This window comes from Panthera leo, chromosome A3, assembly GCF_018350215.1.
Source record: "Panthera leo isolate Ple1 chromosome A3, P.leo_Ple1_pat1.1, whole genome shotgun sequence".
NCBI lineage: Eukaryota > Metazoa > Chordata > Mammalia > Carnivora > Felidae > Panthera > Panthera leo.
Genome location: NC_056681.1, coordinates 15234625 through 15262490, shown reverse-complemented (window position 1 = coordinate 15262490; position 27866 = coordinate 15234625). Strand labels below are relative to the sequence as shown.

Here is a 27866-nt window from a genome sequence, read left to right as displayed (position 1 = left end):
ATACAAATCCGCCAGGCAGTTTGGGTTTATCTTTTCTAATGAATTAAGATACTTACTAGTTAAGCCGTGGCTTTCCAGCTTTCAATTTCTTGAAAATGCTTATTCCCCATTTCCTCTCCTATTCTCTTCAACCTTGCATATTAGGGTGAGTTTTTTCTTTTATGTCATTCTAGTGAGGTTTTAAGTGTAAGCAGAGAGAAAAAGGATAAAGGTCCCTCTAAATATGCCTGCGTCTTAGTTCCAAGAACCGGAACTAGCTGACCTGGAGCGGTGAAGGGGCTTTGCAAATGAGATGAAGGGTAGTGACCTTGAGATGGGGAGGCTGGTGGGTCCAGTGTGACCATGAGTGGACGAAAGCACGGATGTTTCCTGACTGCAGTGGGCTAGAGACCCACAGAACGAGGTGAGACGCGAAGCATGAGGACCCAGTTGGCCTTTGCTGGCTCTGCAGATGGAAGAACGCGGCCCACGCCACGGAATGTGAGTGGCCTCTAGAGGCTGAAAACAGCCCTCAGCTGACAGCTGGCAAGGGAATGGAGACCTCAGGCTCATAACTTCAAGGACCTGAATTCTGCCGACAATCTGAACGAACGCAGACATGGGTCCTTCCGTCTAGAGAGGAAACGCAAAAAGGAGCACTGCCCTGCTGACATCTCGATTGTCATTGGAAGAGACCCGTGGGGCCCTTGCGACCTACAGAGCTGTAAGGTAATGATTTGTGTGGTTTAAGCCCCTAAATTCGTGATGACTTATTACAGCAGCAACGGGAAACAGATATTCATATTCAAATACCCTGTTTAACCGGCAGGCCCAATTTTGTGTTGGGATATCCAGCCTATCTGGATGTTTCTGTTTCTATCCTAACCCACTCCTCCAGCGCTCACCTTGCCCTCCAAGTGTTTATACGTTCGCAGTGGACGAGAGCCCTTCTTACATATTTACCTTTATTCCTAATTCTGAGGTTGTGGAATGAACTCCACACTCGTGAGAGCCAAAGCAGAAGCTTTGTCATCCCAAACACAAGACAAACTCGGAGAAACAACTTTTCTCTCTCAATGACCAGTAATGGCTTTCAGAATACTCCAGCCCTCAGATTCCTGAGCGTGACTCTGTACTTGCTGGTTAATTTTGTGACCTCTTTTCCCTGGGGAAGCAAACCGCACCTGCATGTTCTGGTTTCATGGTCAAAGGGCTTGATGGAAAAACAAGGAACTGCAGAGGAAGAAAAATTGCGACTTGGTTAATATTTTTTAAAATGCTGCACCACAGCACCATTTTATTATTAAGGCCACAAAGTCTTTCCTCGTCCAGTTTTGAGCAATACAGCGTTCCATTTTCCTCTAGTTTGGCTATGGTTCGAATGTTCTTACTTGGATTTGACATTTGAAGTAACTGTCTGAATTTTATTCTTGGGGGAGAGGGGTGTTTCATATCTTGCTTAGTCCTTGTGGGTCGTGAGGTGATCTTGGAAGTGGAAACTTCATGTCAAGGACAATGGAGCAAAGAGGTGAAGCGGCCTGGATCTTCTATGGTTTGTGGTGTCCCTACACTGGTTCGGGACACCTAATCCTCAGTCTTCCACATGAACAAATATTGACCCGTCCTACTTTAAGCCGCTATTTTCTTTGTTGTTGCTGTCATCATGCATTCGAAACGAATCCGAACTGAAACACCAGCCGAAGTGCATATTAATGGAGAATGGTGGCTTAAGAAGTCTCTATCTTTTTTATTTCTCACGTGCTCTCTCAGGAAGCCTGGTGAGTTGTAGGTTACCAAAATGAGGTCGTTAAGAAAGAGGGAGGGGTCGGATCTAGGAACTGGGTGCTCTGATCTTGGAGGAACTGAAGTGCCACCGTGCTGGTGAAGAGAAGTCCCCAGTGCTGCTGTGTATGGCCCTGGAGCACAGCATGCTGGTGCAGAGGCTGAAGACTTTCGGAGTTTCCACGGAGGAAAAGCTGCCACTTCCAGGAGGCTTAGGACGAGTGGCTTCAGCCGCGGGTGCATTCTTTGGCTCTACCCTTGTACCGCCCGATGTGCTCCCATTCTGTCCCAAGTAGAAAGAGGAAAAGGTGACAAAAAGTATACAGTTCTGGTATTCTGACTGTCAAGGAGCTAACTGTCCCTCTTAAAAGGATTTCCTTTTTGGAATGCCCCAGATGAACTGAATGAAATCCCTTCCAGTAGTCAAAGGGAGGAAAATAGGAGATGAAAGCCAAAGCTCCAAATGTAAGCAACTGCTCGCCTGGGGCAACACATCTTCTCTCCCTTCCGCCTCTCCACGACTCAGGATTGCATTAAGCAATCTCTTGCAAAAAGGTAACTTCTATTCAGTTTTCAGAGCTTCACCTGTGTCTGCTGTTTCTTAAAAAGAACCAGTTTAAAATCATGAATATGCCATAGAGGCAGATCTTTCAGTTGGCAAAAATGTCTCCCCTTCAGAAGAGACATTTACACGCATGAGGGAAGTCTCCATTTGTAAGCCTGTCCTCCTCTCTGGATGTGGAAGAGAAGGATGACTTTCAGCCCCTAGAAAGTCTTTATCAAGGGAGCCTGCAGCAGAAATCTGCATAACGACCATGCCTTTGTCCACTGTGCCTTTCCTGGTGACTTCGCATAACGGGCCTTCCCTTTCCTTTCCACATCTTTTGTCTTCAGCTGAAGATGTCATTGGAGGGGATGGCTTGGGCCACTTGGGGCCCTAAGTTTTCCTGGTCTCTCCCAGGTATACTGGAGGTATACGTGTTGGGAAACTTCAGTTTGTTTTTCTCCTGCTAATCTGTCTTTGATTGCAGTGGCGGGGGGGTTGTGGGGGGTCTCAGACAAGAACCCAGAAGGGGAGAGGAAAAGGCGCTTTTTCTCCCTATACTATCCTGGATACCCAAGAGGACAATACCTTCTTCCTTCCCTCATCCTTCTGTTGGGTGTCCCTAACCTCTTGTTTTTCTTGACTTCTTTTGTCCTGAAGGAATAACCACTTTGACTCAATCGAGCTTCAGGTCACCCTTATCCCTGCACGTCAAGACGAAGCCCCACTCCTGAAGGATGTTTGCCTGGGCCGCTGAGTCCTTGTGCCTCTTCCTTACTCTGAGCTCTAAGGCACTAACCAGCGTTCTGTTAGGCCTTAATCCTCGCTGGCCTCGGTCTTTGCTGTATCACATCGTGGAACCTTTCCTTGGGCTCCACCGCTGATAAGTGTGATCTGCTGACTCAGCCCCTCTAAATGAATATATACTGTCCTCTGGATCAGGAAGAGGCACAGATATGAATACATCCTAGGGACTTTATAATCCCCTCATCCAAGGGAAGTTATATCTCCAAACGATCTTCAAGGGGAGCTTGGATGGCTCAGTCGTTTAAGCGTCCGACTCTTGATTTGGCTCAGGTCATGAGTTTGTGGTTCGTGAGATCGAGCCCTGCCTTGGGCTCTTTGCTGGCAATGGGGAGCCTGCTTGGAATTGTCTCCCTCTCTCTCTCTCTCTCTCTCTCTGTCCCTCTCCGACCCTGAAATAAATAAATAAACATTAAAATGGTCTTCAAGATACTAATGGCAGAATATAATATGACACATATTATATTCGAATTTAATCTAAGGGAACACTATGGGCCGGAAGCCTGCCTGGCATTACCAGACATGTCAGGATATGACTCATATTACCCACGTAAAACTACCATGCAGACACAACAGGCAGGAATAAGAGGATGTAAGGAGGCAGAAGGAGGGACGATTCTGGAAGCTGAGTGCCCGCCTTGAGGGCAGGACCACCTTCTCTAATGAGAGGAGCCACCAGCTTTCCAGGGGGCGCTTGTTCCATTTTGCAGTGATGTGGAGGCCAAGGTCTTGGGTCTTGCTTGAGGAGTTTGGCTTTGCCTAAGTAGACAGGTCGGAGACCACCCTGTGTTCACCAACTCCTGCTTTCTGTTCTCCTTGGGCATACAGCGAGACTATATTTCCCAGTCTCCTTTGCAAATAAGGGACCGCATGACCACATTATGGCAAATAGCATGTGGATGGAGCAGAGCTCCACTTCTAGGCCTGGCTCTTAAAAACCTTCTGCAGGAGCTTCCACGCAACCTTCTCCCATCTGTTGGCTGGATGCAGAGGAGGCTCTGCGAGATGATGGAGCTATAGATAGAAAGATGTATGGTGCTTGAATCATGCATGGCATGGGGGTGTTCGCCAACCACCCGCAGTGAAATCTATTGTGAATGAGAATAAGCTTTGTGTTTACTGACATTTCTCTAAATCTCTGCATTGTTGCTACAGCCGTGAGTCTACTGAATAAGTGGGAAGGCAGACTAACTGGGTTGTCTATAACCCGTCGTGGGGTGGGAAGAACAGTTCGATCACTGTGAAGAGACAAATGGAACCACAGGAATGGAGTAAAACACACTGCAGAGCCCTCGGGTTGGTTGTCAGTTTATTTGGCTGAGACTTGAACCTTCTCAGGACAGAGAGATCAAGGGGAGAATAGAATGGTCCTCAGCCAGGGCAAGGGAATAACTCAACAGGTAGCCAGGCAGCACTCTTCTTAGACTACATAGGCGTCCTCTAGCCCACATCAGTGGTGGGGCAGCTAGAGCCTAGAGGTTTAGCATGGATTTAAAGGGTTCTCTGGAAGAGAAAAGTCAGGTGGTTAAAAGTCAGGGAACACCCATTCCCAAACTTAACAACATCCCTGGCCCCGGTTAATGGGAAAAGGAATTTGTTCTGTAATTCAGGGGTTACCCACTTTTAAGCAATTTCTCCCAAGAAGTTTGCCAATTCATCACACAGGTGGAGGCTGGGCCTCGTGGGCCTGCCTGAGACAAGGGGCCCACACAGAGGCCAGACTAAGGAGTCCATAATCGGGGCCTTGGACAAAGGAGGGATGAATAACTGATGGGTGACCTTTTGGGGGAACTGAATGAGAAGGGAGAAAAGTGGAGCCCCCATGTTTGTGTCTTGATTTATTTTGCCCTGAATGTCAGCCTAGGTACAGAGATAGTAGGGCATCGACTTATGCTGCCTGTTTCTTTGTCCGGGACTTGGGTGACTTCTGTTCCAGGTCCCACCTTCTGAACGAGGGTGACCAGTAGTGAGGAAGCATATCTAGGCCCGACCTTGCCACCCCAAACAACTCACTCATTGTCCAAGCAGATGTTTCCACAGAAGGTCCAGCAGCATGTATGATTGGGAGATAAACACTCATGTAATTTAGTGCACCTCTTCTCACAGTACTGTAACAGAGGCTGTATCCAGCACTGCTCGACCACTGTTCTTCCAACTGAAACTGAGACGATAGATGTTGGCAGATCCATCCACCCACAACTTAGAGAAGAAACCCTTCTCAAGCTTAACTATCCCCAAGCTCTGGAACCTGAGCTTGAAGTCACAAACAAAACATTTCTCTGCGTTTTAAGAAAATCCTTTTCTTGAGTTCTAGTTGTGTCTGTTCACAGGAGACCATTCTTGCATGCCATGCCTTCCCTCTCTCCCCACATCCCTACAGCACTGCAGGTATTCGGGTCCTCCCCAAGCTCCCTAAAGATAGGACCCAGGACAACCTCATCATCTAATGGCACCACTTCACCAAGTCTATTCTCATGGGACTGTTGGATTTCAGGGCCTGCAATATACTGTAGCTCCAATTTCCACACTCAGTTTGCAGAATGGAAAACTGAGCTGGGGGAGAATAGGCACTTATATTTCCCCTTGTCTATTTGCTTCCTTGCTGGTACCACCTAAGCACTCAGCCTCTCCCCAGATTCCCAGTATCTTTCCCTGGCCCACAACCCTCCTTTTATTATCCCCATTTTATCCTCTGACCCCAAACTTAGACTCTAAGAATCCCTTATTAGTTTTTTCCAGTTTTCATATTCCAAGGAAATAATATTGCCCTTTTGGTATTCATCAAAGGCACAGATTCCGAAAAGAAGGGCTCAGAGGGAAGCTCTGTGTTGGTGCTTCCCCTACCTAAGGTAGTCTACCTTTGTCAAATATCATTTCCCACAAGCTTATGGAATGGACTTATGGACTGAACTATGTTCCCTTTCCATATACCCATGATTGTTGCTTTCAGAGATGAGAGGGGGAGCATGGAGGGGCACTTGATTGGCAACATCCAACCAAAATCTTTCTTGGGTGTCTCAGCTCTAAGGAGGGTTGGGATCCGGGAAAGGTGGTCCCTGAATCAGCTACACCAGACATCCCGGGCCTGGGCAGAGACCCCTCCTCCCTTGCCATACCACCTACAAAATGTCTTGTTCCTGAGGCCTCCCAGCACAGGCAGAGGCATCACAACCCCATAGATGATCACGTTGAGTAGGAGAACCCAGGGCTTCATGGTAGTAGTCTCTATGCGTGTTTGGGTTAAGTTCTGGTCTTCTCCCAATGCTGCCAGAGGTACAACAGGAATTAAGGAGAGTAGGATCAGAAAGAGAGAGAACATGCTTATGAATATTGGGTTATTCTTTCTCCTACTTTCCCTTTACACCCTCTGTCACCCAACAACGTATCAAACTAGCCATTGGCTTCCCAAGGCTACTTCCCCATCTCACATTACAGCCACTTCCTTTGCAAAATTTTTTCGTTTAAAAGTGCATTGCGAGAAAGAATGAAGTCTGGCCATTTGTAGCAACATGGATGGAACTAGAGGGCATTATGCTAAGTGAAATGAGTCAGGCAGAGAAAGACAGATACTATATGTTTTCACTCATATGTGGATCCTGAGAAACTTAACAGAAGACCATGGGGAAGGAAGGGGAAGGGGGAAAAAAAGTTACAGAGAGGGAGGGAGGCAAACTATAAGAGGCTCTTAAGTACTGAGAACAAACTGAGGGTTGTTGGGGGGTAGGGGAAAGGGCAAAGTGGGTGATGGGCATTGAGGAGGGCACCTGTTGGGATGATCACTGGGCATTGTATGGAAACCAATTCAACAATAAATTATATTTAATAAAAAATAAAAATGCATTGCATTTTCTGATTAAAAATCGATAAATCTTCAGTTTGTATAACTAGTCAAACAACAAAAAATATAAGAAGGAAATAGATAGGCATTCGTAATTGCACCACCCAGAGATAACCAGTGTATGTGTATCCTTTTTGTTGCCCTCAATATTTTTATGAACCTGGATAATAGAACCTGCCAAGTGTCCTGAATATTTTTTTTTTTTTTTTTACTTAAGAACATATGTAATAGGATAATATAATGGAAGTGTTAGTCTAGACGCTACGACAGAGTGCCAGAGTGAACCCAAAATGAATTACGAGAGATGGGTTACTCAGTAGGACTTGAGAAATTTGACAGCCAAGAACGGGTCAGGGACCTCTTAAACTTTGATCTAATCAGATGACCCAAAGTTAAAGGAGTTGTAGAGAGGCCTTCAACGATTTTATTGGTACAAAGCTCTGCTCGGGAAGCAGGGAAGCTGTCTTCTAATTCCAAGTTGAGAGAAAAGGCTTTGTGGATACTACTCATAGAGCTTACTGTGTGTCCCAGAAGTTTGTAGGGATACCATAGATCTGAGTCATGATTGAAGGCTCTAACGGGTGAGGGATCTGGCCAGAATGGCCTTTAGTAGCAGAGAAGAGGGCTGCAGTTGGGGCACATCTAAATTGTAAATGGCCAGATAGTGTTTTGTGTCTGCAGCGAACCCTTGGAATCTCCCACGAAAAGGCGCCAGCAGCACAAAGCCAGCTTAGGATAGCATCTACTGTGTGAGAGCTGTCCTACTTCCTCCTGTTGGTTCTCCCTGCCTCTACTCTCTAGGAAGCAGAAATGTTTTTTAGCCAGATGGGGGTGACAGAACAGAATCACAAAGAGCCCAAGATGGAGATACCGATCACACCCTTTTCCACAATTAGAGCTTCTGAGGGAGGAGTGAGTCCACAGTTCTCAACAATTGGTGGAGTTGTGGTTCGTTACATGGACCTGCACATTTAACTATTAGGTTGAGATGTTTTGTGACTGAGCAGTCACACAAAAGGTGGGGCTCCTGCCTTCATTTTCCAGGAGGAGAAAAGAAACAACTAGCCGTTCTGAATAAAGAATACACACAAGGGAGACAAAATAATATGATCACATCACACAAGTCATGCCAACAAGCCAACCATAAATATCATGATCAATCCCCCAGAGATGGTTAAGGAAATTGTTAAGGAAAAAAGAGTGAAGCAGAAGATGAGATGGCCTGCTGACAACTGGCAGCTGAGGGGTGGGGGGAAGATAATTACCGGTCAATTTTCCCAGCGCTCTACTGTTCTGCCCCCTTTAACCTTTATCTTCTGCTTTACCATCCTGGAACCAGAAAGGAAGGAAAACAAAAGAGCCCAAGGAAAGATCAAAATTGTAATGTTATGATTGCATCGTCACAGGTAATGATTGTCCTTGTTCCTGAAAGTCTTTATATTTGCTCAGAAGTTTTCAACCAAGCAGAAGAGACTGCACTGTCCAGTGTGGTGGCCCTTCCCATATGTGACTATTTTAAGTCAACTTAAAATTCAGCTTCCAGTCCTTTCAAGCATTCCATAGCCACACGTAGCTAGTGGCTATTATATTGGGCAGCTCAAACATCAAACATTTCTATCATCACATAAAATGCTACTGAAAAACGCTGCTCTAGACGAATCGACCAAAATGCCTCTGCTCAAAAGCAAGTGTAAGTCATAGAGATCATTTAAAAGGTGCAAAATGCTTCCAAGGGGCCTTTGAAAACTTACTCTCCTTTCAGAATAAGTGAAATTTAGAAGCTGGAGAAATGCAAGTTTTAGGCATGTGAATGTTTGGCACGCTGACTTTGAGCAGGTTGGATTTAGGAGACCTGAAGGGAAGAGGAGAGAAGGAGATTGTGGGGAGAAACAAAGGAGAGCAGCTTTAAACGTAAAAGATCAGATGCTGGGGGGACTTCCACTCTTAGGTGCTTACATCTGCGCTCCCACATTCTCCGTTCAGAAACCATGTCCCTGCCAGCCTGCCTCAGCACGGCTTGATGAAGGAAAGCTGCCAAGTGAAGGCATGGGGGCTCATTTACCGTGGGGCGGTGTTTACCAGAGGATACAACCGAACTGGTGAAGCTCCAGGGCGAAGGCAAACTGTCTTCGAGCACGATAGCTTTCCAGAAATCCTATAAACCACTCACGTTGTTTGCACAAGCAAGCCAGCTCAAGGTGCAGGGCGTCCGATTCCTGAGCCTGGCTCAGACCGTGTCTGTGGTCCTCTGAGGGCATCGGCACAGGGCAAGAGAGACACGCAATGCCGACGCTCCGTCCTCCACTTACAGGTGGGGATCTGAGGTAGGAGGTAGCTGGGGGAAGGTGGGCACGCACTGGGGTACACCTGGGTTCCTGGAAACTGCCTTTTGCACAAAGAAGGAGGAAGGCTGGTGCACAGCAAATCCAAAGCCACGGGTTCCATGCAGCTATTTATTTGTATCTAAAAATATCACTCTCCGCCCAAGTTTTCCAGAACTTTGAGATCTGTTCGTTGACAAGGCCTTGCTCTTAGTCCAGTTTTCTGCGTTCCTTACTTGCCCTTAAAGGGTGTTGAGGATCCTGGGGGTGTCCCATCCCCTTCTTCGCACACCTCAGGTGCCCTAACTGAGCCAGAGAAGAGAAATAGAATCGCGCCCAGGCTGGGCACTGCTCACATAGAGAATGCTGGGCGACTCTTTGGGCATCTTCTGAGACAGAGTGTAGGGTGATGACGAGGCCCCTGGGCATCACAAAGACCCAGAACTACCGCTCCCCTCAGAATTCAGGGTCCTCGGCTTTCCAGATAATGTTTAAGAGGAGAAAGTGTTCGATTTAGTTAGAGTCAGCGATACGGGGGTCTCGTGTCACGTCTGCCCCTTTTATTTGTGTGACCTCAGACAGGTATGCCACCTCTCTCTCAATGTTCTTATTTGAACACCAGAGACAACAATCCCCATCTCACAGAAATGGTGTCGACACCACCTGGGCCGGGAACTCCTCCAAGAAGCCACAAGTAAAATGTCACGCCTCAGGACCCTTACCCCCACCTACCTCTGAAGGTGTCTGAGGTGAGTGTGTGCGGTAACTGGCTGAAAGCTCTTTTATGTGGCCACTTCCACCCGGGGAGCGGGAGGGGAGGTAGTGGCTTGGAATGGGGGCAGAGGAGCAGAAAAACAATGTTCAAAGGCCTGGAACTTAATGGTGATTGGGTCGTGGCGGATCTGTAAGTTCTACCCAGGAACTACACGGTGGCCGTATCACAGACTCTTTCCTTTGATATTCTCCCCTTCCAAAGTATCGGATTTTCTTTGATGTGAGCAGCACCTCCTGTAAGCTGGGAGGAACGCTGTGCACCCGAGTCAGCTCTGGCCTCCTAAGCAGACCCAAGTCTAGACTCTTTCTGTGGCGCCTCCGATTCTACCCAAAGGTGGGGAGTGAAGGGCGGTTTGTACAACTATTTGCCTTGGACTTGCTTGGTGCTAATAAGGTCCCACCCTCCTCTGTATTGATTCTCTTTTGCTATTTCGGGCATCACACTGTCTCCCACCAAATGCCCTGGGGGTCGTATGTGGACACAAAGAGACTGTCTAGGAAGGACTTTAGGAAAGACAGATGACCACCCAGCAAATGAGGGAAGGGAAGTGACGGAATCTATCACGAATCTTGGCAGTTTGTGAGGTGAGGGGTGGGCGGATCTGCTCACCAAGTATCAGAGAGGAGCAGTGTATTGGGCACTCGCACCCATGCCTTGGAGCTGATTAGACAAAAGAGAAGAGTCAGGTGGGCAGGGGCCAGGGCTCCCGAGGAGCAGACCTCCTGCTTGCGAACTCTGTCTCCAGGAATATTTCCTACACTGTCTGGAGACACCCATATGCAAGTGCTGTGCCCCAGGATGCGTCGGGTGCATCGAGCAGTGGGATTCCAGGGACTTGGCTGAGGAGGGTGGACTGTATAGAGACAAAAGGCAGGATTTGGGGACCTGGGTACAAATGTGTGGGAGCAAACCGAAGGGAACTTTGGGGGGGACCGCAAATGGTGCCAAACCTAAAGCTACTGAATTATGGATTCCCAAGTCCTTGCTTTCTATGGTAGGAAAACGATGTTCTGTACAGGGCAATCACAGCCCTGCCCTGCGTCTGGCCCGGATGTTAGGGGCCCTTCGGGGTCTGTTTGAGGAGCACCGTCGCTGAGAGGGCCAAGGAGCTTCCTCCCAGGATTCTTGCCACTCTTGGTTCCGGATCACGCGGATGGGTATGCAAAAAAGCTGTGTAGAATTTAGGAAAACAGCAGGCTCTGGCTGTCACTGTCCGTATATGTTATACACACAGGCACACACATGCACACGCACACACACACACACACACACAGTGTATATGCACACACATATATAAACACACACATTTTTACACACATATATAAACACCCCTCATATACATACACACATGCACACACAGACGTACAAACACACATGTTTACACACACCCATATGGACACAGATGTATGTATAGGTTATTATGTATGTATACATATTATTATACGATTATATATACACATATACATATTATTATACGATTATATATACACATATGCACACATATATTACACCTGTATATAATACTTGCTCATGTATTTCTGATCCATAGTGTGCCTATGTGTTCTCCTACAGCTGCAAGGTTGTGTTGTTGGTGCCTGCTCTCATAGTCTCCGTTCCCGAGCTCTCCATATATCCTAGAAATCGATTACTCCACATGCATTTGCATTTTCAAATGGATATATAATTGACATATAACATTATGTTAGTTTCAGGTATACAGAGTAATGATTCAAAATTGGTGTAGTGAAATGGTCATCACAATAAATCTAGCTAACAGTCGTCACCACACTACTACACATTTGTTTTCCTTGTGATGAGAGCTTTTAAGATCTAGTCTCTTAGGAACTTTTCAATACTGCTACACAGTATTGTTAACCACGGTCACCATGCTGCACAGTACATCCCCAGGACTACTCATTTCATAACTGGAAGCTTGTGCCTTTTGAACACATTTTGTTCACACCCTACCTTCCACCTCTGACAACCACCGAATTGTTCTTCGCACGCGTGAGTTTGGGCTGTCTTTGTTTTCTACTCACATAGAAGTGAGATCATACAGCGTTTGCATTTTGAAAGGGATCCAATCTCCAAAGAAAAAAATGGCTGCTCGTGGAAATGTAAGCATCACTTAGGAATCCTTTTTGGATAGGAATCCTTTTTGGATAGTTGGCCTCAGGGTAAAGGGTGAGGGTTGAGTGTCTTGGGCTAAAACTATCCCACCCAGGAAATGTTGAAAGAGGACGCAGTTTGTGGAGATCTTCCCACAGCCACTAGGATGAACAAGTAGAGAAGAGGAGGCAGGTGAGAAAGGAAAGGCTGAGGGACCCCCCCTAAGGGAGCAGAATGGGGAGAACTGAATGGAGGTAGATTAAATTTAAGAGGCGGCCCCCTTGGGGTCTCCTACTCTGTGCCTCAGAGTGTAGCCCCATCTACCTCATTTTTAACTCGGCCCTTCTGACTCCAGGCTGAGGAGTGTTCTGGTTAGCACTGGGAGATACCATAAATGGGCAGTTTCTCCCTGGCAGGACTGTGTCAGTGAGCAGATCAACAATGAGGCTGGGCCTCAGGGGCCTGCAGGGGAGCAGGGGCCGATGGGAGAGAAAATAGAGAAGCATGACAAGGGGAGAGAGATCAGAGTCCCGGACTCAGAGAAAGGGTCTGCACTGGGTCCTCAATGCTTACAGGCACAGAGAGTAAAACAGGCAGCTCTGTGAACATTTGTGCTGGTTTATTTGACAGGAACAAGCGGTTCAGACAGGAGGGAGGGTGCATTCCTCTTGACATCCTGGTGCCAGGGATCTGCGGGCCTGGTGTTGGTCCGCCTAGAGGGTTAGGGGAGCAGGGTGCACAACCCATCCCCCTCACCCACTCCCTAGAGTGTCATGCAGATATTCCCACAGAAGGTTGAACAGCAAATGTTATTTGCTTGACAATCTTGGTGATATTCACATGGACGTCTGCACATATATATGTTGGTGTGCTTTTCACAAACCTTGACTTCATTGAACTGCTCTATTTCTGAAACAGAGCAGGAGCAGAGTCAGTGGAACCAGACCCCTAGAGATCATGTGTCTTAAGCTTAAAGCCTCCCCAAAGACCCCAGTACCCAGGTCCCGTTTATGAAGCTCTTGGACTTTTCAAGGCACTCACTTTCTGCCCTTTACACCCAATCCTGGTGATTGGTAGTATCTTAAATCCTATATCCCTCCAGTCTAGCCAACAGATCTCAATGCCTGGCCTTCCTGGGCCCTCTCCTTTCTCTGCAGCCAGGAACCTGTCTCCCAAGTTAGTCATGGTCTTGGTGAAGTCACCCCCACAGAGTCTACACTATAAGAAACTCAGCAAAGTCTGAGACATCCTGCAGAGCCACTCACTCCCCAGAATTTGCAGGGTCCAGAGAGGAAGATGACCTGTCATCTTCCCCCCTCTCTCCTGTGCCTGTCACTGTGTCCAGGACCCCTGCCCCTTCCCAGAAAATACCACTTGCGCTATTTCCCTTCTGCTGCCATCATCCTGGTCCCTCTGATGAGAACTTTGACTTGACCCCGGACCCTCCAAAACTTATTTTCCCAGGGCCCTTTCATTCTGTACCCACCCCCATCAATATCTCTGGATGCTTGCAGGTCACATATGGGCAGAAATCCAAGAATAGTGGTTCGGTGTCCCCAAGTGATTCTCAGCCCTGATGGGGGTACCCTGCTCTGTGTACCATTTGTGTCTGGGTACTTCGCATGGAGAATCAAAAGACAAAGTTTCCCCCTCCACCCCCATCAGTGTTCCCGGTGCTGGGTAAAGGGGCCAGAGGGCTATCGTTTGGAAAGACCCAGAATCTTCATAGTGCTGTGGTCAGAGTAGGGTGTGATTTAAGGTTCCAATTTCCAGGTCCTCCCCAGACGGGACACAGCCTCTCCTGGCCCCTTTCCCTCCCCACCCCCTTAGTCCATCACCTACTCTGCATCCTGTTCAGTGTACGGTGCCCTCCCTGGACCTGTAGCAGCAGCAGCAACACAGAGAGGAGCGGGATGGGCGGGAGAGCCTGGGTTGGCATGACTCTGGCCGGAGTGGAGAGCTCTCAGTTTGGGAGTCTCTGGGTGCTTGTCCTGGGCTCCTCCCTGCTTCCACTGGCCAAACAAGGAGGCTTTACCCTCCTCCTCTTTGCCTGCCCTTTACCATGGCCTGTTCTCTGGGACTTAGACTCTTCAGATGACTCCTCCTCTTACATGATTTACTCTCTCCTTTGCAAACAATATTTCCTACTTTCTAATGATAAGATGATTCACAGAAAGAGGGAAGAAGGTGTAATTTTTAAGAATTGTCATAATCTAACTGCAGAGAATTAACCTGTGCCTGTTTGCATTACCATTCTATTTTTTGCATATTTAACATAAAGTATCTATCGTTTTCTCACATTTAGAACAACTGACCTTTTGTTACCCATCTGGTCCCACCCTCATCTAATCAGGAAAATATTCCCCAGTGTGGTTTTCCATAATTACACACGTCTAACTTAAGATAAATATCTATTGTCAGGGTGCCTGAGTGGCTCAGTTGGTTAAGTGTCCGACTTCAGTGTAGGTCATGAACTTACAGTTTTGTGGGTTCGAGCCCCAGGTCGGGCTCTGCGCTGACAGCTCAAAGCCTGGATCCTGCTTTGGATTCTGTGTCTCCCTCTCTCTGCCCCTTCCTTGTTCCTGCTCTGTGTCTTTCTCTCAAAAATAAATAAACATTGAAAAATTTTAAAAACTTATCTATTGTCAAGCATTTGCCTTGTTCTAATTACTGATTATCTAGACAATATTATGTTGGGCATTTTCAACCATAAACCTTTTAGTTTTTAGACTAATATAAGAGAGGTAGAATTTATGGGTGTAAGAGTTAAGTTATTTCAAGTATAAATAAATAAATGCACACATATATACATGTTTACCTGTATAGACACACACATACTTGGAGACACAGAGAGAAGGAGAATGAGATTTGTAATTAAACATGTTTGCATCATGTTGAACTGAACAGAGGTTGACTGTCAATCTCCTCAAACTTTGAAAGGCACCACGGCATAAATCAGGAGATGTTGTGGGGAATCAGCCCTCTATTGGCTATAAAAAATTGAGTAGCAGAGGAATGTCCTTAGGTTTTGTGCTGGTGCTAAAGCAGATGAGGAGTGGAATCCTGATTCCAATATTTGCCAGCTTTGTAATATTGGGACTATCCTATGACCTTTATAGACTTCGTTTACTCATTATTTCTTGGCACCTCCGCTGTGAGGATGAGATAAAATGGCATCTAGAAGCACCTTCATACTACCTGGCACACAGCAAGTGCTCAATGTAACACTGGTCTTCTCTCCATTCTCCCCTCCCAACCACACATAGCAAGCCCCGCACAAAAAGGACCAAAAGAAGTCTCTTACCTCTTAGTTTATACTGGGTATTAAGACCCAGCCCTGGAACTGGACTCTTAGAAGAAAAACCTTTTTGTCCAGGAGTCAGCGGGACTCTCGTGCTTATGCAAGCAGATCCGCTGACTCCACGTGGATTGGAGGCATAGCCAGGAGTAGACGTACAGGAACCCCAAAACAGCCATTTCAAATGAACTATGTCTACTCTCTTAAAGAACAGACAGTGTGGGGGAATTTGTTCTGGTTTTCTGGAGGGAGGAGGTGAAGTCTGCTCCAGGGACCTTTTCTCATCCTATGAGGTTGAGGGTCAATTACTCTACCTTGTCCTTCAACTTATTTCTTCCTGTCGATAGGCTCCACGACCTACTCCCTTAGGGGGAGTCCCTCAGCCTTTCCTTTCTCACCTGCCTCCTCTTCTCTACTTGTTCATCCTAGTGGCTGTGGGAAGATCTCCACAAACTGCGTCCTCTTTCAACATTTCCTGGGTGGGATAGTTTTAGCCCAAGACACTCAACCCTCACCCTTTACCCTGAGGCCAACTATCCAAAAAGGATTCCTATCCAAAAAGGATTCCTAAGTGATGCTTACATTTCCACGAGCAGCCATTTTTTTTCTTTGGAGATTGGATCCCTTTCAAAATGCAAACGCTGTATGATCTCACTTCTATGTGAGTAGAAAACAAAGACAGCCCAAACTCACGCGTGCGAAGAACAATTCGGTGGTTGTCAGAGGTGGAAGGTAGGGTGTGAACAAAATGTGTTCAAAAGGCACAAGCTTCCAGTTATGAAATGAGTAAGTCCTGGGGATGTACTGTGCAGCATGGTGACCGTGGTTAACAATACTGCGTAGCAGTATTGAAAAGTTCCTAAGAGACTAGATCTTAAAAGCTCTCATCACAAGGAAAACAAATGTGTAGTGGTGTGGTGACGACTGTTAGCTAGATTTATTGTGATGACCATTTCACTACACCAATTTTGAATCATTACTCTGTATACCTGAAACTAACATAATGTTATATGTCAATTATATATCCACTTGAAAATGCAAATGCATGTGGAGTAATCGATTTCTAGGATATATGGAGAGCTCGGGAACGGAGACTATGAGAGCAGGCACCAACAACAAACCTTGCAGCTGTAGGAGAACACATAGGCACACTATGGATCAGAAATACATGAGCAAGTATTATATACAGGTGTAATATATGTGTGCATATGTGTATATATAATCGTATAATAATATGTATATGTGTATATATAATCGTATAATAATATGTATACATACATAATAACCTATACATACATCTGTGTCCATATGGGTGTGTGTAAACATGTGTGTTTGTACGTCTGTGTGTGCATGTGTGTATGTATATGAGGGGTGTTTATATATGTGTGTAAAAATGTGTGTGTTTATATATGTGTGTGCATATACACTGTGTGTGTGTGTGTGTGCGTGTGCATGTGTGTGCCTGTGTGTATAACATATGCGGATAGTGACAGCCAGAGCCTGCTGTTTTCCTAAATTCTACACAGCTTTTTTGCATACCCATCCGCGTGATCCGGAACCAAGAGTGGCAAGAATCCTGGGAGGAAGCTCCTTGGCCCTCTCAGCGACGGTGCTCCTCAAACAGACCCCGAAGGGCCCCTAACATCCGGGCCAGACGCAGGGCAGGGCTGTGATCGCCCTGTACAGAACATCGTTTTCCTACCATAGAAAGCAAGGACTTGGGAATCCATAATTCAGTAGCTTTAGGTTTGGCACCATTTGCGGTCCCCCCCAAAGTTCCCTTCGGTTTGCTCCCACACATTTGTACCCAGGTCCCCAAATCCTGCCTTTTGTCTCTATACAGTCCACCCTCCTCAGCCAAGTCCCTGGAATCCCACTGCTCGATGCACCCGATGCATCCTGGGGCACATCACTTGCATATGGGTGTCTCCAGACAGTGTAGGAAATATTCCTGGAGACAGAGTTCGCAAGCAGGAGGTCTGCTCCTCGGGAGCCCTGGCCCCTGCCCACCTGACTCTTCTCTTTTGTCTAATCAGCTCCAAGGCATGGGTGCGAGTGCCCAATACACTGCTCCTCTCTGATACTTGGTGAGCAGATCCGCCCACCCCTCACCTCACAAACTGCCAAGATTCGTGATAGATTCCGTCACTTCCCTTCCCTCATTTGCTGGGTGGTCATCTGTCTTTCCTAAAGTCCTTCCTAGACAGTCTCTTTGTGTCCACATACGACCCCCAGGGCATTTGGTGGGAGACAGTGTGATGCCCGAAATAGCAAAAGAGAATCAATACAGAGGAGGGTGGGACCTTATTAGCACCAAGCAAGTCCAAGGCAAATAGTTGTACAAACCGCCCTTCACTCCCCACCTTTGGGTAGAATCGGAGGCGCCACAGAAAGAGTCTAGACTTGGGTCTGCTTAGGAGGCCAGAGCTGACTCGGGTGCACAGCGTTCCTCCCAGCTTACAGGAGGTGCTGCTCACATCAAAGAAAATCCGATACTTTGGAAGGGGAGAATATCAAAGGAAAGAGTCTGTGATACGGCCACCGTGTAGTTCCTGGGTAGAACTTACAGATCCGCCACGACCCAATCACCATTAAGTTCCAGGCCTTTGAACTTTGTTTTTCTGCTCCTCTGCCCCCATTCCAAGCCACTACCTCCCCTCCCGCTCCCCGGGTGGAAGTGGCCACATAAAAGAGCTTTCAGCCAGTTACCGCACACACTCACCTCAGACACCTTCAGAGGTAGGTGGGGGTAAGGGTCCTGAGGCGTGACATTTTACTTGTGGCTTCTTGGAGGAGTTCCCGGCCCAGGTGGTGTCGACACCATTTCTGTGAGATGGGGATTGTTGTCCCTGGTGTTCAAATAAGAACATTGAGAGAGAGGTGGCATACCTGTCTGAGGTCACACAAATAAAAGGGGCAGACGTGACACGAGACCCCCGTATCGCTGACTCTAACTAAATCGAACACTTTCTCCTCTTAAACATTATCTGGAAAGCCGAGGACCCTGAATTCTGAGGGGAGCGGTAGTTCTGGGTCTTTGTGATGCCCAGGGGCCTCGTCATCACCCTACACTCTGTCTCAGAAGATGCCCAAAGAGTCGCCCAGCATTCTCTATGTGAGCAGTGCCCAGCCTGGGCGTGATTCTATTTCTCTTCTCTGGCTCAGTTAGGGCACCTGAGGTGTGCGAAGAAGGGGATGGGACACCCCCAGGATCCTCAACACCCTTTTAGGGCAAGTAAGGAACGCAGAAAACTGGACTAAGAGCAAGGCCTTGTCAACGAACAGATCTCAAAGTTCTGGAAAACTTGGGCGGAGAGTGATATTTTTAGATACAAATAAATAGCTGCATGGAACCCGTGGCTTTGGATTTGCTGTGCACCAGCCTTCCTCCTTCTTTGTGCAAAAGGCAGTTTCCAGGAACCCAGGTGTACCCCAGTGCGTGCCCACCTTCCCCCAGCTACCTCCTACCTCAGATCCCCACCTGTAAGTGGAGGACGGAGCGTCGGCATTGCGTGTCTCTCTTGCCCTGTGCCGATGCCCTCAGAGGACCACAGACACGGTCTGAGCCAGGCTCAGGAATCGGACGCCCTGCACCTTGAGCTGGCTTGCTTGTGCAAACAACGTGAGTGGTTTATAGGATTTCTGGAAAGCTATCGTGCTCGAAGACAGTTTGCCTTCGCCCTGGAGCTTCACCAGTTCGGTTGTATCCTCTGGTAAACACCGCCCCACGGTAAATGAGCCCCCATGCCTTCACTTGGCAGCTTTCCTTCATCAAGCCGTGCTGAGGCAGGCTGGCAGGGACATGGTTTCTGAACGGAGAATGTGGGAGCGCAGATGTAAGCACCTAAGAGTGGAAGTCCCCCCAGCATCTGATCTTTTACGTTTAAAGCTGCTCTCCTTTGTTTCTCCCCACAATCTCCTTCTCTCCTCTTCCCTTCAGGTCTCCTAAATCCAACCTGCTCAAAGTCAGCGTGCCAAACATTCACATGCCTAAAACTTGCATTTCTCCAGCTTCTAAATTTCACTTATTCTGAAAGGAGAGTAAGTTTTCAAAGGCCCCTTGGAAGCATTTTGCACCTTTTAAATGATCTGTATGACTTACACTTGCTTTTGAGCAGAGGCATTTTGGTCGATTCGTCGAGAGCAGCGTTTTTCAGTAGCATTTTCTGTGATGATAGAAATGTTTGATGTTTGAGCTGCCCAATATAATAGCCACTAGCTACGTGTGGCTATGGAATGCTTGAAAGGACTGGAAGCTGAATTTTAAGTTGACTTAAAATAGTCACATATGGGAAGGACCACCATACTGGACAGTGCAGAGGAGTCTCTTCTGCTTGGTTGAAAACTTCTGAGCAAATATAAAGACTTTCAGGAACAAGGACAATCATTACCTGTGACGATGCAATCATAACATTACAATTTTGATCTTTCCTTGGGCTCTTTTGTTTTCCTTCCTTTCTGGTTCCAGGATGGTAAAGCAGAAGATAAAGGTTAAAGGGGGCAGAACAGTAGAGCGCTGGGAAAATTGACTGGTAATTATCTTCCCCCCACCCCTCAGCTGCCAGTTGTCAGCAGGCTATCTCATCTTCTGCTTCACTCTTTTTTCCTTAACAATTTCCTTAACCATCTCTGGGGGATTGATCATGATATTTATGGTTGGCTTGTTGGCATGACTTGTGTGATGTGATCATATTATTTTGTCTCCCTTGTGTGTATTCTTTATTCAGAATGGCTAGTTGTTTCCTTGCTTCCGCAGGAAAGCTTAGGTAAGTCCCCCAAATTTTGTGAAAGATATGAATCTGGGGAGAGGCTGATTGCTTAGGTGGTATCAGCACAGAAGAAAACACACAAGGGGAGAGATCAGTACCTCTTCTCCTCCAGCTCAGCTTTCCAGTCTGCACATGGGTATGGAAATTAGAGTTTCAGAATATTGTAGGCCCTGAAATCCAACATCCTATGAGAATAGTCTTTCTGATGCCTATGATGGTGAGGTTGTCCTGGGTTTTAACCTTAGGGACCTTAAGGAGGGCCTGAAAGCCTGCAGGGCTATAGGGACATGGAGAAAGAGGGAAGTCATGGGATGCCAGAATGGCTTCCTGTGAAAAGACACAGAATTCAAGAAAAGGATTTTCTTAAAATACATAGACATATTTTGTTTGTGACTTTGAGCTCAGGTTCCAGATTTTGGGTTTGTTATGCTTGAGAAGATGCCTATATAGTCTAAGAAGAGTGCTGCCTGGCTCTCTGTTGGGGTTTCACTTGCCCTGACTGAGGACTCATGTTCTCCCCTTGACCTCCCCACCCTGAGAAGGCTCGAGTCCTTGACAAATAAACTGATAACCAACCTGAGGACTCTGCCTTGTTTTATACTCCACTCCTGTGGTTCAATTTCTCTCTTTACAACGATCAACAGTTGTCCCCTCCCACCATGGGTACTAACATATGTAAGTAGACTCATGACTCTAGCAAAATGCAGAGATTTTTTTAAAATATCAGTAAACACAGTAAAGGTTTATCCTCATTCACAATAAATTTCACTGAATGTCATAGGTGAACAACCCCCATGCCATGCCTGATTCAAGCTCCCTGCATCCATCTATCTGTAATTCCCTCTGTTCCATCTCTGTTACATGCCTGGACTTCCACAAAACTCTGTCATCTGCGGTGATTGTCTATGAGGGTTCTCTGATGGCTGCTGGATTGTGGCTGAGGGAGAAAACAGTCAGTTCACAGGCCACTTCAGAGTCTCTGATCTCAGAGACTGAGATCTCTAGGTCTATGACCCACACATGGGGGAGACTCCTTCTGGGTTCATTGGTGTATGGAGTTGGATCCCGCAGCTTCCACAGAGGTACTTCTGTCTGTGGGTGGATGCCAAATTGTTGTAGGGGGACGATTCAAGCAGGGGTGTCTTATTCAGCCATCTTGCTGATGCTACTCCCTAAAAATACCTTCCTTAATGGAATTGAGGGATAGAAAGTTAGTGTAGCTCCAAAAATTGCAAGTTAAGTATGCTTTAAAAATGAAATGGGCTGGTATCACTTAGGAGTTAATTCTTGAGAAACACAGGAAAAGTAGGGGAAATTCAGGCTTACTAAAAGTTCTTCCACTTCAAATTTTGTGATCAATTTTTAAAAGTCTTTGTTGTATGGAAGCCAATTTGACTGTAAATTATATTAAATAAATAAATAGTCTTGGGTGATTTTTAAATTTTACTTTACTTACATTTTGATATTCTTTAATGGCTCTTAAAATGTAGCAAAATACTTTTACAATAAATATATATATATATTTCTTATTGGATATCATTTCTAAAGCTATCTTTCATGAAAAGCAAATGACACTATTACCTATCTAGCTAATGGATATCTAATCGTATCTTATTATTTTTCTTGTACTTTTCTGTTTTTCAAATTTCTAAAATAAGAAATGGTAAACTTTTGAAGAATTCATTTCTGCAATGAGAGGAGTAGAAAGCATAAGGAGAAGGCAAGTAGCTCAGGAGACACCCGTGCCCAGCCAAGGAGTGGTGCGTGGAGGAGAGGAGGCAGAACCAGAGGGGGCAGTGAGAGACCAGTCACGTGTTTTCCACACCCCAAAGCCCTTCGCTACCCCCAGCAGGACCTGGTGAAATCCTGGGTCTCCTGCCAGGCTCACACTCAGACATCCCGAGTTCACATCATGAAGGGGTTGTTTCTCCAGCTGCTGACACTCTACGGCCTGGTGATCTCGCCAGTGGCAGGAAGTCTTAAAGACAAAACTAAGACTACAACTAAGCCTCCAAAAGACAGTAGGTATTCTGGTTGAGCTTCAAAATGAAGAAGGGGTTGAAAGCAGAAGAAACAGGGACTGACTGACATATATGAAAGCATTGGTTCCTTTTATAAGCCGGGATGCTGAGGAAAGTTGAATGTGCACTTCTCAAGTTTGAGGGTCTCTACTGTTTCATGTAATGATGTTTTTATGTGTGTTGCCGGGACTGTGGTGGCTACATGGTGTTTTGTTGAGGAGGACCTTAGCGGTGGAAAGCTCCACAGGGTATAAAGCATGTATGGAGGGTGCCAAGATTGAGCCACCACGAGTTTGTGTCCTCCAGTTGGGAGTTCCAAGGGCGAGTACCACATTGGGAAAAGGGTACTAAGTATTTCTTGAAATATGTCCTTTGCTTGGGGAATTGGATATTTTGGAACACTGGGCATGGGGAGGATTAAGAGAAGTTTGGAATCCTTGGGTAAAAGACTTGAAATCAGCACAATTGAGGAGAGAGTTGTGGTTTCATATCTGGTAGCAAAAGTTTCTGAGGAACAGCTAGGTTTGGAGGGCTGTCTCACCCAGACACAAAGAGTACAAGACAGTTCTTTTTTCTCTGTAATCCATTCTCCCAACCCTGTAAAATGAGAGCAGGTGGCAAGAGGATCTCTTGGGTCTCTTTGTTCTGAGAATTGGGTTTCAGGACTCAGGTCCTGTGATGTTAAATTCCATGGAGGTGCGCTCACAACTGCTGGGTTTGTTAGGGGGTGGGAGATGGATTTTGAGTCTAGGAATGGAAAAGGCTACCAGATCGCTGTACAGGTAGAAGAGGAAGAGAAACCAATGGAATGGGTCCTGGGGCCTTACAGGGGCTGATAATAGTGAGAAAAAGTCTTCTTCTTGGAGTCATTGCTAATGTGTTCCTTCTCAGTTAAACCAACACTGAAACTATCAATATGCATGGAAGTTCCCACCTACTCTGGTTGCCAACGAAATTGTGAATATTACTCAGAGTGTGGTTTCCGCTATGAATGCTGCTATTCCGGTTATGGAAAAATCTACATGAAAATTCCAAACACTGATAGGATCTAACAAGCACCCCTCTCTCGCCATTCAGTTGTCAAAAACTATGCACCCCCTAACTGAAGGGATGGACAGAAGGAGAATATGCCTCCCTCGTCCTGTTAACCAGTCCACCTGGGGACCCCCACTTTTTTATCACACCCCAAACCCCAGTTCTTTACTTGCAGACTTACCTAATTTAGCCAAACCTCAGAAGGTCTGACATTTATGTGTCTTTGCTCACTGGACTTAAAACATCGGAGAGAAGCCTTGTGTGGGCATCTCCTAAGTCACAGAAAATATTCTTGCCCCCAGGGTTTGGGAAGATGTTACACTTAGAGAATGTATTTCGCCAGACTGTGTGACCACTGACTACCCTCCCCTTCTCTCTTCCAGAGATCAGCACTGCGAACTATGCACCCAACCCTTGGCCGGAAGTTACTATATATCCCATAACCATCCCTGAAAGCCAGGAACAGACACCAGAGGGCCATCAGAATAATACTGCCTGATGTCCAGTGGGACCTTCTTCTTGTTGCAACTGGAAAGCAGGGAGAGGGTGGAGGAGGGTGGGTCCCAGGACAATGTCTCTCCTACTTGACAGCACTCTTCCCTGAACCATTATATCATCAGCCTCAATTCCTTGACAAATAAACTATGGCAGTAACCCAGAACCTCTGTCTCTTGCTCTTTCGTCCAAGGACAATTCACTACCTCCACCTTTAACCTAAGTCCCCACTCCCTGCCTCCCAGGCATTTCCCACCTTCACAATTTTCAGAAGCTTGTTCTCCTTAGCCAAGACGACTGAACTCTCTTGGTTCATTGATTAACATCCCTGCGGAAAACTGCTTATGTGTGGGATGTTCTTTTGGCTACAGGAAACACTGTCTCTCTGGGTTCCCCATACCTTGGTGCAGCCTTTCTTTCCTTATTTCAGGCCAGTGCTTCTAGAAGGGTCCTACAAGTGGCCTCCCTTTTAACTAATCCAGGGAAGTATAATCTTCCTTAAAGGTGACCATGCCCATGGTTTACAATTGAAAGGAAATGCCATCGGCCTCTCCAAGCTGTTCTCTCTGACCTCATTTGTTACCATTATTTACTCAATCACTTGGAAAGTGGAGGAATTTTTTCAAATGTAAATACTCGTAGAGAGCCTACACTGTGCTCAAACTGTGGCAAGGGTCACTCCTCATGAGTGCAGGTGTGACCAACTCTATCTGTTGGCATATAGCCCAAGGAAGGGTTAAGTCTTAGGACCAAGGAAGCAGAAACCAGGTGGGGCAGGCAAGAAGGGATGAGTGGGGCATATAGTCAGTGCCTTAAGGTATAAATACCCTGAGGTTGTTACATGTCCAGGTCATGATATCAGGTTTCCTGGAAGAGGAGATGCTTGGTCCTACCTTGAGAGATAGAAAAGAATTGGGGTAGCTCAGAAGGAAAGTTAGTTTTCCTCCATGACAGGGTTACATATGGACTTGGGGGGAAAGGAAGGGAACTTGAAGGAAATGAAAGGTTGATACCCTATCCTCCTCCTGCTCCCAAAACCAACAGGTGAAGTTGCAGACAAGGTTGGATTATGGATTTGGTATTAAGCTCTATGACCCTCGCATATTCAAACTGCCAAATTTTCCTTTTGGGTCCCTATTGTTATACCCATAAAACCTGCAAAGCACAAGTATTGTTTGATAAAATTAACAGAGGAAAACAAACAGACACAGATAGGTGGCTGAAACTACTCAGTCTGCTCTGAAGGTTGATGACAAACAGATACGTAGACTTCAGTGTCCCAATGCCCCTGTACTCAAGTTTCCTGAAATATATACAAGTTAAGGGCCAGAGATGTGCTTAAATAGGAGTTCTAGTGGGGAATAGGGTTTGGAGAGGTACTTTGCAGAAAGACTATTAGCTGAGATGGGTTAAGGAGGACAGGTCTGTAGTGTTCTCCTGGATTAGCAAGGGATGATTGCCTTAAGACAAAACCAATGAACTCTTTCATGCTAAGCAATTAGCAAAAGGGAGCATTTGAAAAAACTCTGGGGCCTCCAGGCAGAGAGGACACTCTTAACCCTCAGGTGCATTACGGAACACACTGAGCCTTCACACTCTGGTGGCTGACTTCAAAGGCCAGAGTTAACCCACACTGAAAGCAGAAGTGGGAGGTGATTAGTATCTAAATGTTTGGTGAGGAGACACCCAAGGGATCTCATTTTGATTTCTTGGAAAAACTGTTCCCAAGGTAATGGGCCTGCCATTTCCAGAAGCATTATGGACCAAAAGACAATTTGAACATGCTTTCCAGTAGCTGATAGGAAGATACTACAAACCAAGGTACAACAAACCCAGTAGCACAAGTTTGAACAACGCAAGTAAGAAGTCTATCGAAAAGAATTCAGAAATACTGTGGAACACACATTCTTTACAAGAGCAAATGAAACATTTAAAAAAAGGAAAACTGAGGCTTGGGGCGCATGGCTGGCTCAGTCGGTAGAACCTGCAACTCCTTATTTCCGGCAAGTGAGTTCAAACCCCGTGTTGGCTGTAGAGATTACTTAAAAATAAAATCTTAAAAAAAAAAAAAAGAAAGGAAAACTGAGGCTCAGTGAGGTTCAGTGGCTGAGCCAAGGCCACATAGCTGGCAAGTGGGGGATCCACAGTGTGAACTCGGGTCCAACCTCCAGCACTGCTTTTGACCACTCCATACCACTCAGGAGGAATCTCACACAATCTCATCTAACTCTCACAGTGACAACAAAGCTGCCAGGTAGGTGTATCATTTCCATTTCCTCGATGAGGAAACTGAGGATCCGCATACAGCTACACCTGTAAGTTACCAAGCCAGGACCAAAAACCAGTTGTCACTGAGTTTGGGGCCATAATTGCCATTCCGAACAGTCCAGGCATTGCTGTAACATTCAGAGAGGACACAGGATTAGAATTCCGGTGGCGGGGGTGGGAAACGATAAGTTGCTACAAGTCTTTCCTCTTAGGCAGCCACGTAATATGGTTCAGGAGATCTGAAAAGGACTCCTGGCAAGGTCTGAAGTTCCACCAATAATATAGGTGCATTCTGGGCATAATGACGTTCTCTGTCTCTCTCTTTCTCTCTTCCTGTCTGCCTCCCTCCTCTCTTGCTGTTTTCAAATTGCATTTATGTATTTATTAATTTAATGTGTTTAAGTTTATTTATTTATTTTCAGAGAGACAGAGAGAGAGAAAGAGTGAGCACCCACGAGTGGGGGAGGGGCAGAGAGGCGGGGAGAGGGAGAATCCCAAGCAGGATACTCTCCGCAGATAGCGGGGGACCAATCTCACAAACAGTGAAATCAGGACCTGAGCCAAAATCAAGAGTCAGATGCCCAGCCAACTAAGCCAGACAAGTGCCCCTCAAAACGCATCTTAGTTTGAGAGGTAACACTGTATGGCCTTCTCAGTTCTTCACATCACAAAATGAAACAGTACATAAGGACCAGGAAGAGACATATGGAAATGGGATTGAGTGAGTGGGGGGGGGGGGGGGTCGTCTATTTATGAGGTGCTCTAGGAGTATCAGAAGCTAGGCTTGGATAACAACAGAAAGGAAATGAGGGATCCTTTGGTTAACCCTCGGTCATCTGGGACTTTCTTGCTCCTGGACCCAATGGGACATCTCAGGCCCTCCTGAAAGTCTCCTACCATCAGTGTCTTGCCATCAGTGGAGCAAGAAAAAGGTGTTCTCTCGTGTCTGGGGTTGCCCTGGGAATGACAGTGGGCAGACCAGCCCTGCAACTGTTCCAGACAAATCCCTGTGATCACTGATATGTGACCTCTCATGTAGGAGTGACACAATGGGCGAGGGTCCCGGTGGGACATGGCCCAGTGCCGGGACAGAGTGTGGGGCCAACAGGAGGGTCCTGGGCTTGAAGGGCCGGCCGTACTCTCCACGTGACCTCTGACAACCCCCTTCCCCACCGTGTATCTTGATTTCCTCATCTGTGAACTGAGGGAAGTGTGGACCATCTGCATGGCTCTCAGCACACCCTCTGTATCTCTGTCTGGCTTGTGCCTAATCCCCCGCCTCTTGTCACCCCACACAGGCACCTTCCTGTCCACAGTTCCACCTTCTCCCCAAGGAATGTAGTGCTCCTGCTGCTTCTCTCTCTCTCTTTGGAGGAGACATCTTCATCGCCAATGAAAAGAGTCAAAGGTGGGTCGAGGGAAGCTACGGCTGCCCCTTCTTCAGGAGGCCTTCCTGGGACTGAGGGTCAGACAGCAGGCAAGGACTCATGTCGGATGAAGGAACTTCTACTGTGGCTTCAGAGGACTAGCTCTGCTCACCCACCCTCCCCTGCTCCCCTAAATTACTCCTAGAGCACCTAATAAACTGACAGCTCTCTCCCATTCACTCAATCCCATTTCCATATGTCTCTTCCTGCTCCTTATATACTGTTTCATTTTGTGATGTGAAGAACTGATAAGGCCATACAGTGTTACCTCTCAAACTAAGATGCGTTTTGAGGGGCACTTGTCTGGCTTAGTTGGCTGGGCATCTGACTCTTGATTTTGGCTCAGGTCCTGATTTCACTGTTTGTGAGATTGGTCCCCCGCTATCTGCGGAGAGTATCCT

General features: G+C 46.6%; 1 protein-coding gene and 1 long non-coding RNA gene across 2 annotated transcripts in view; one reads left to right on the top strand and one right to left on the bottom strand.

The window, feature by feature from the left end:
• The window catches only part of LOC122215484, a 30972-nt gene extending 7036 nt beyond the window's left edge, over positions 1-23936 (top strand). The window contains exon 2 of the long non-coding RNA XR_006200393.1: positions 23659-23936. This is a non-coding gene — a long non-coding RNA (uncharacterized LOC122215484). The remainder of the gene's footprint in view (positions 1-23658) is intronic.
• Positions 4570-6323, bottom strand: WFDC9 (WAP four-disulfide core domain 9). The gene is made up of 3 exons (XM_042930835.1): positions 6233-6323; positions 5123-5270; positions 4570-4612 (listed from the first exon to the last, which is right to left on the bottom strand). Exons 1-3 carry the CDS (start codon positions 6321-6323, stop codon positions 4582-4584), a joined length of 270 nt encoding a protein of 89 aa, XP_042786769.1. The 3' UTR covers positions 4570-4581.
• Positions 23937-27866: the final 3930 nt, after the last annotated feature.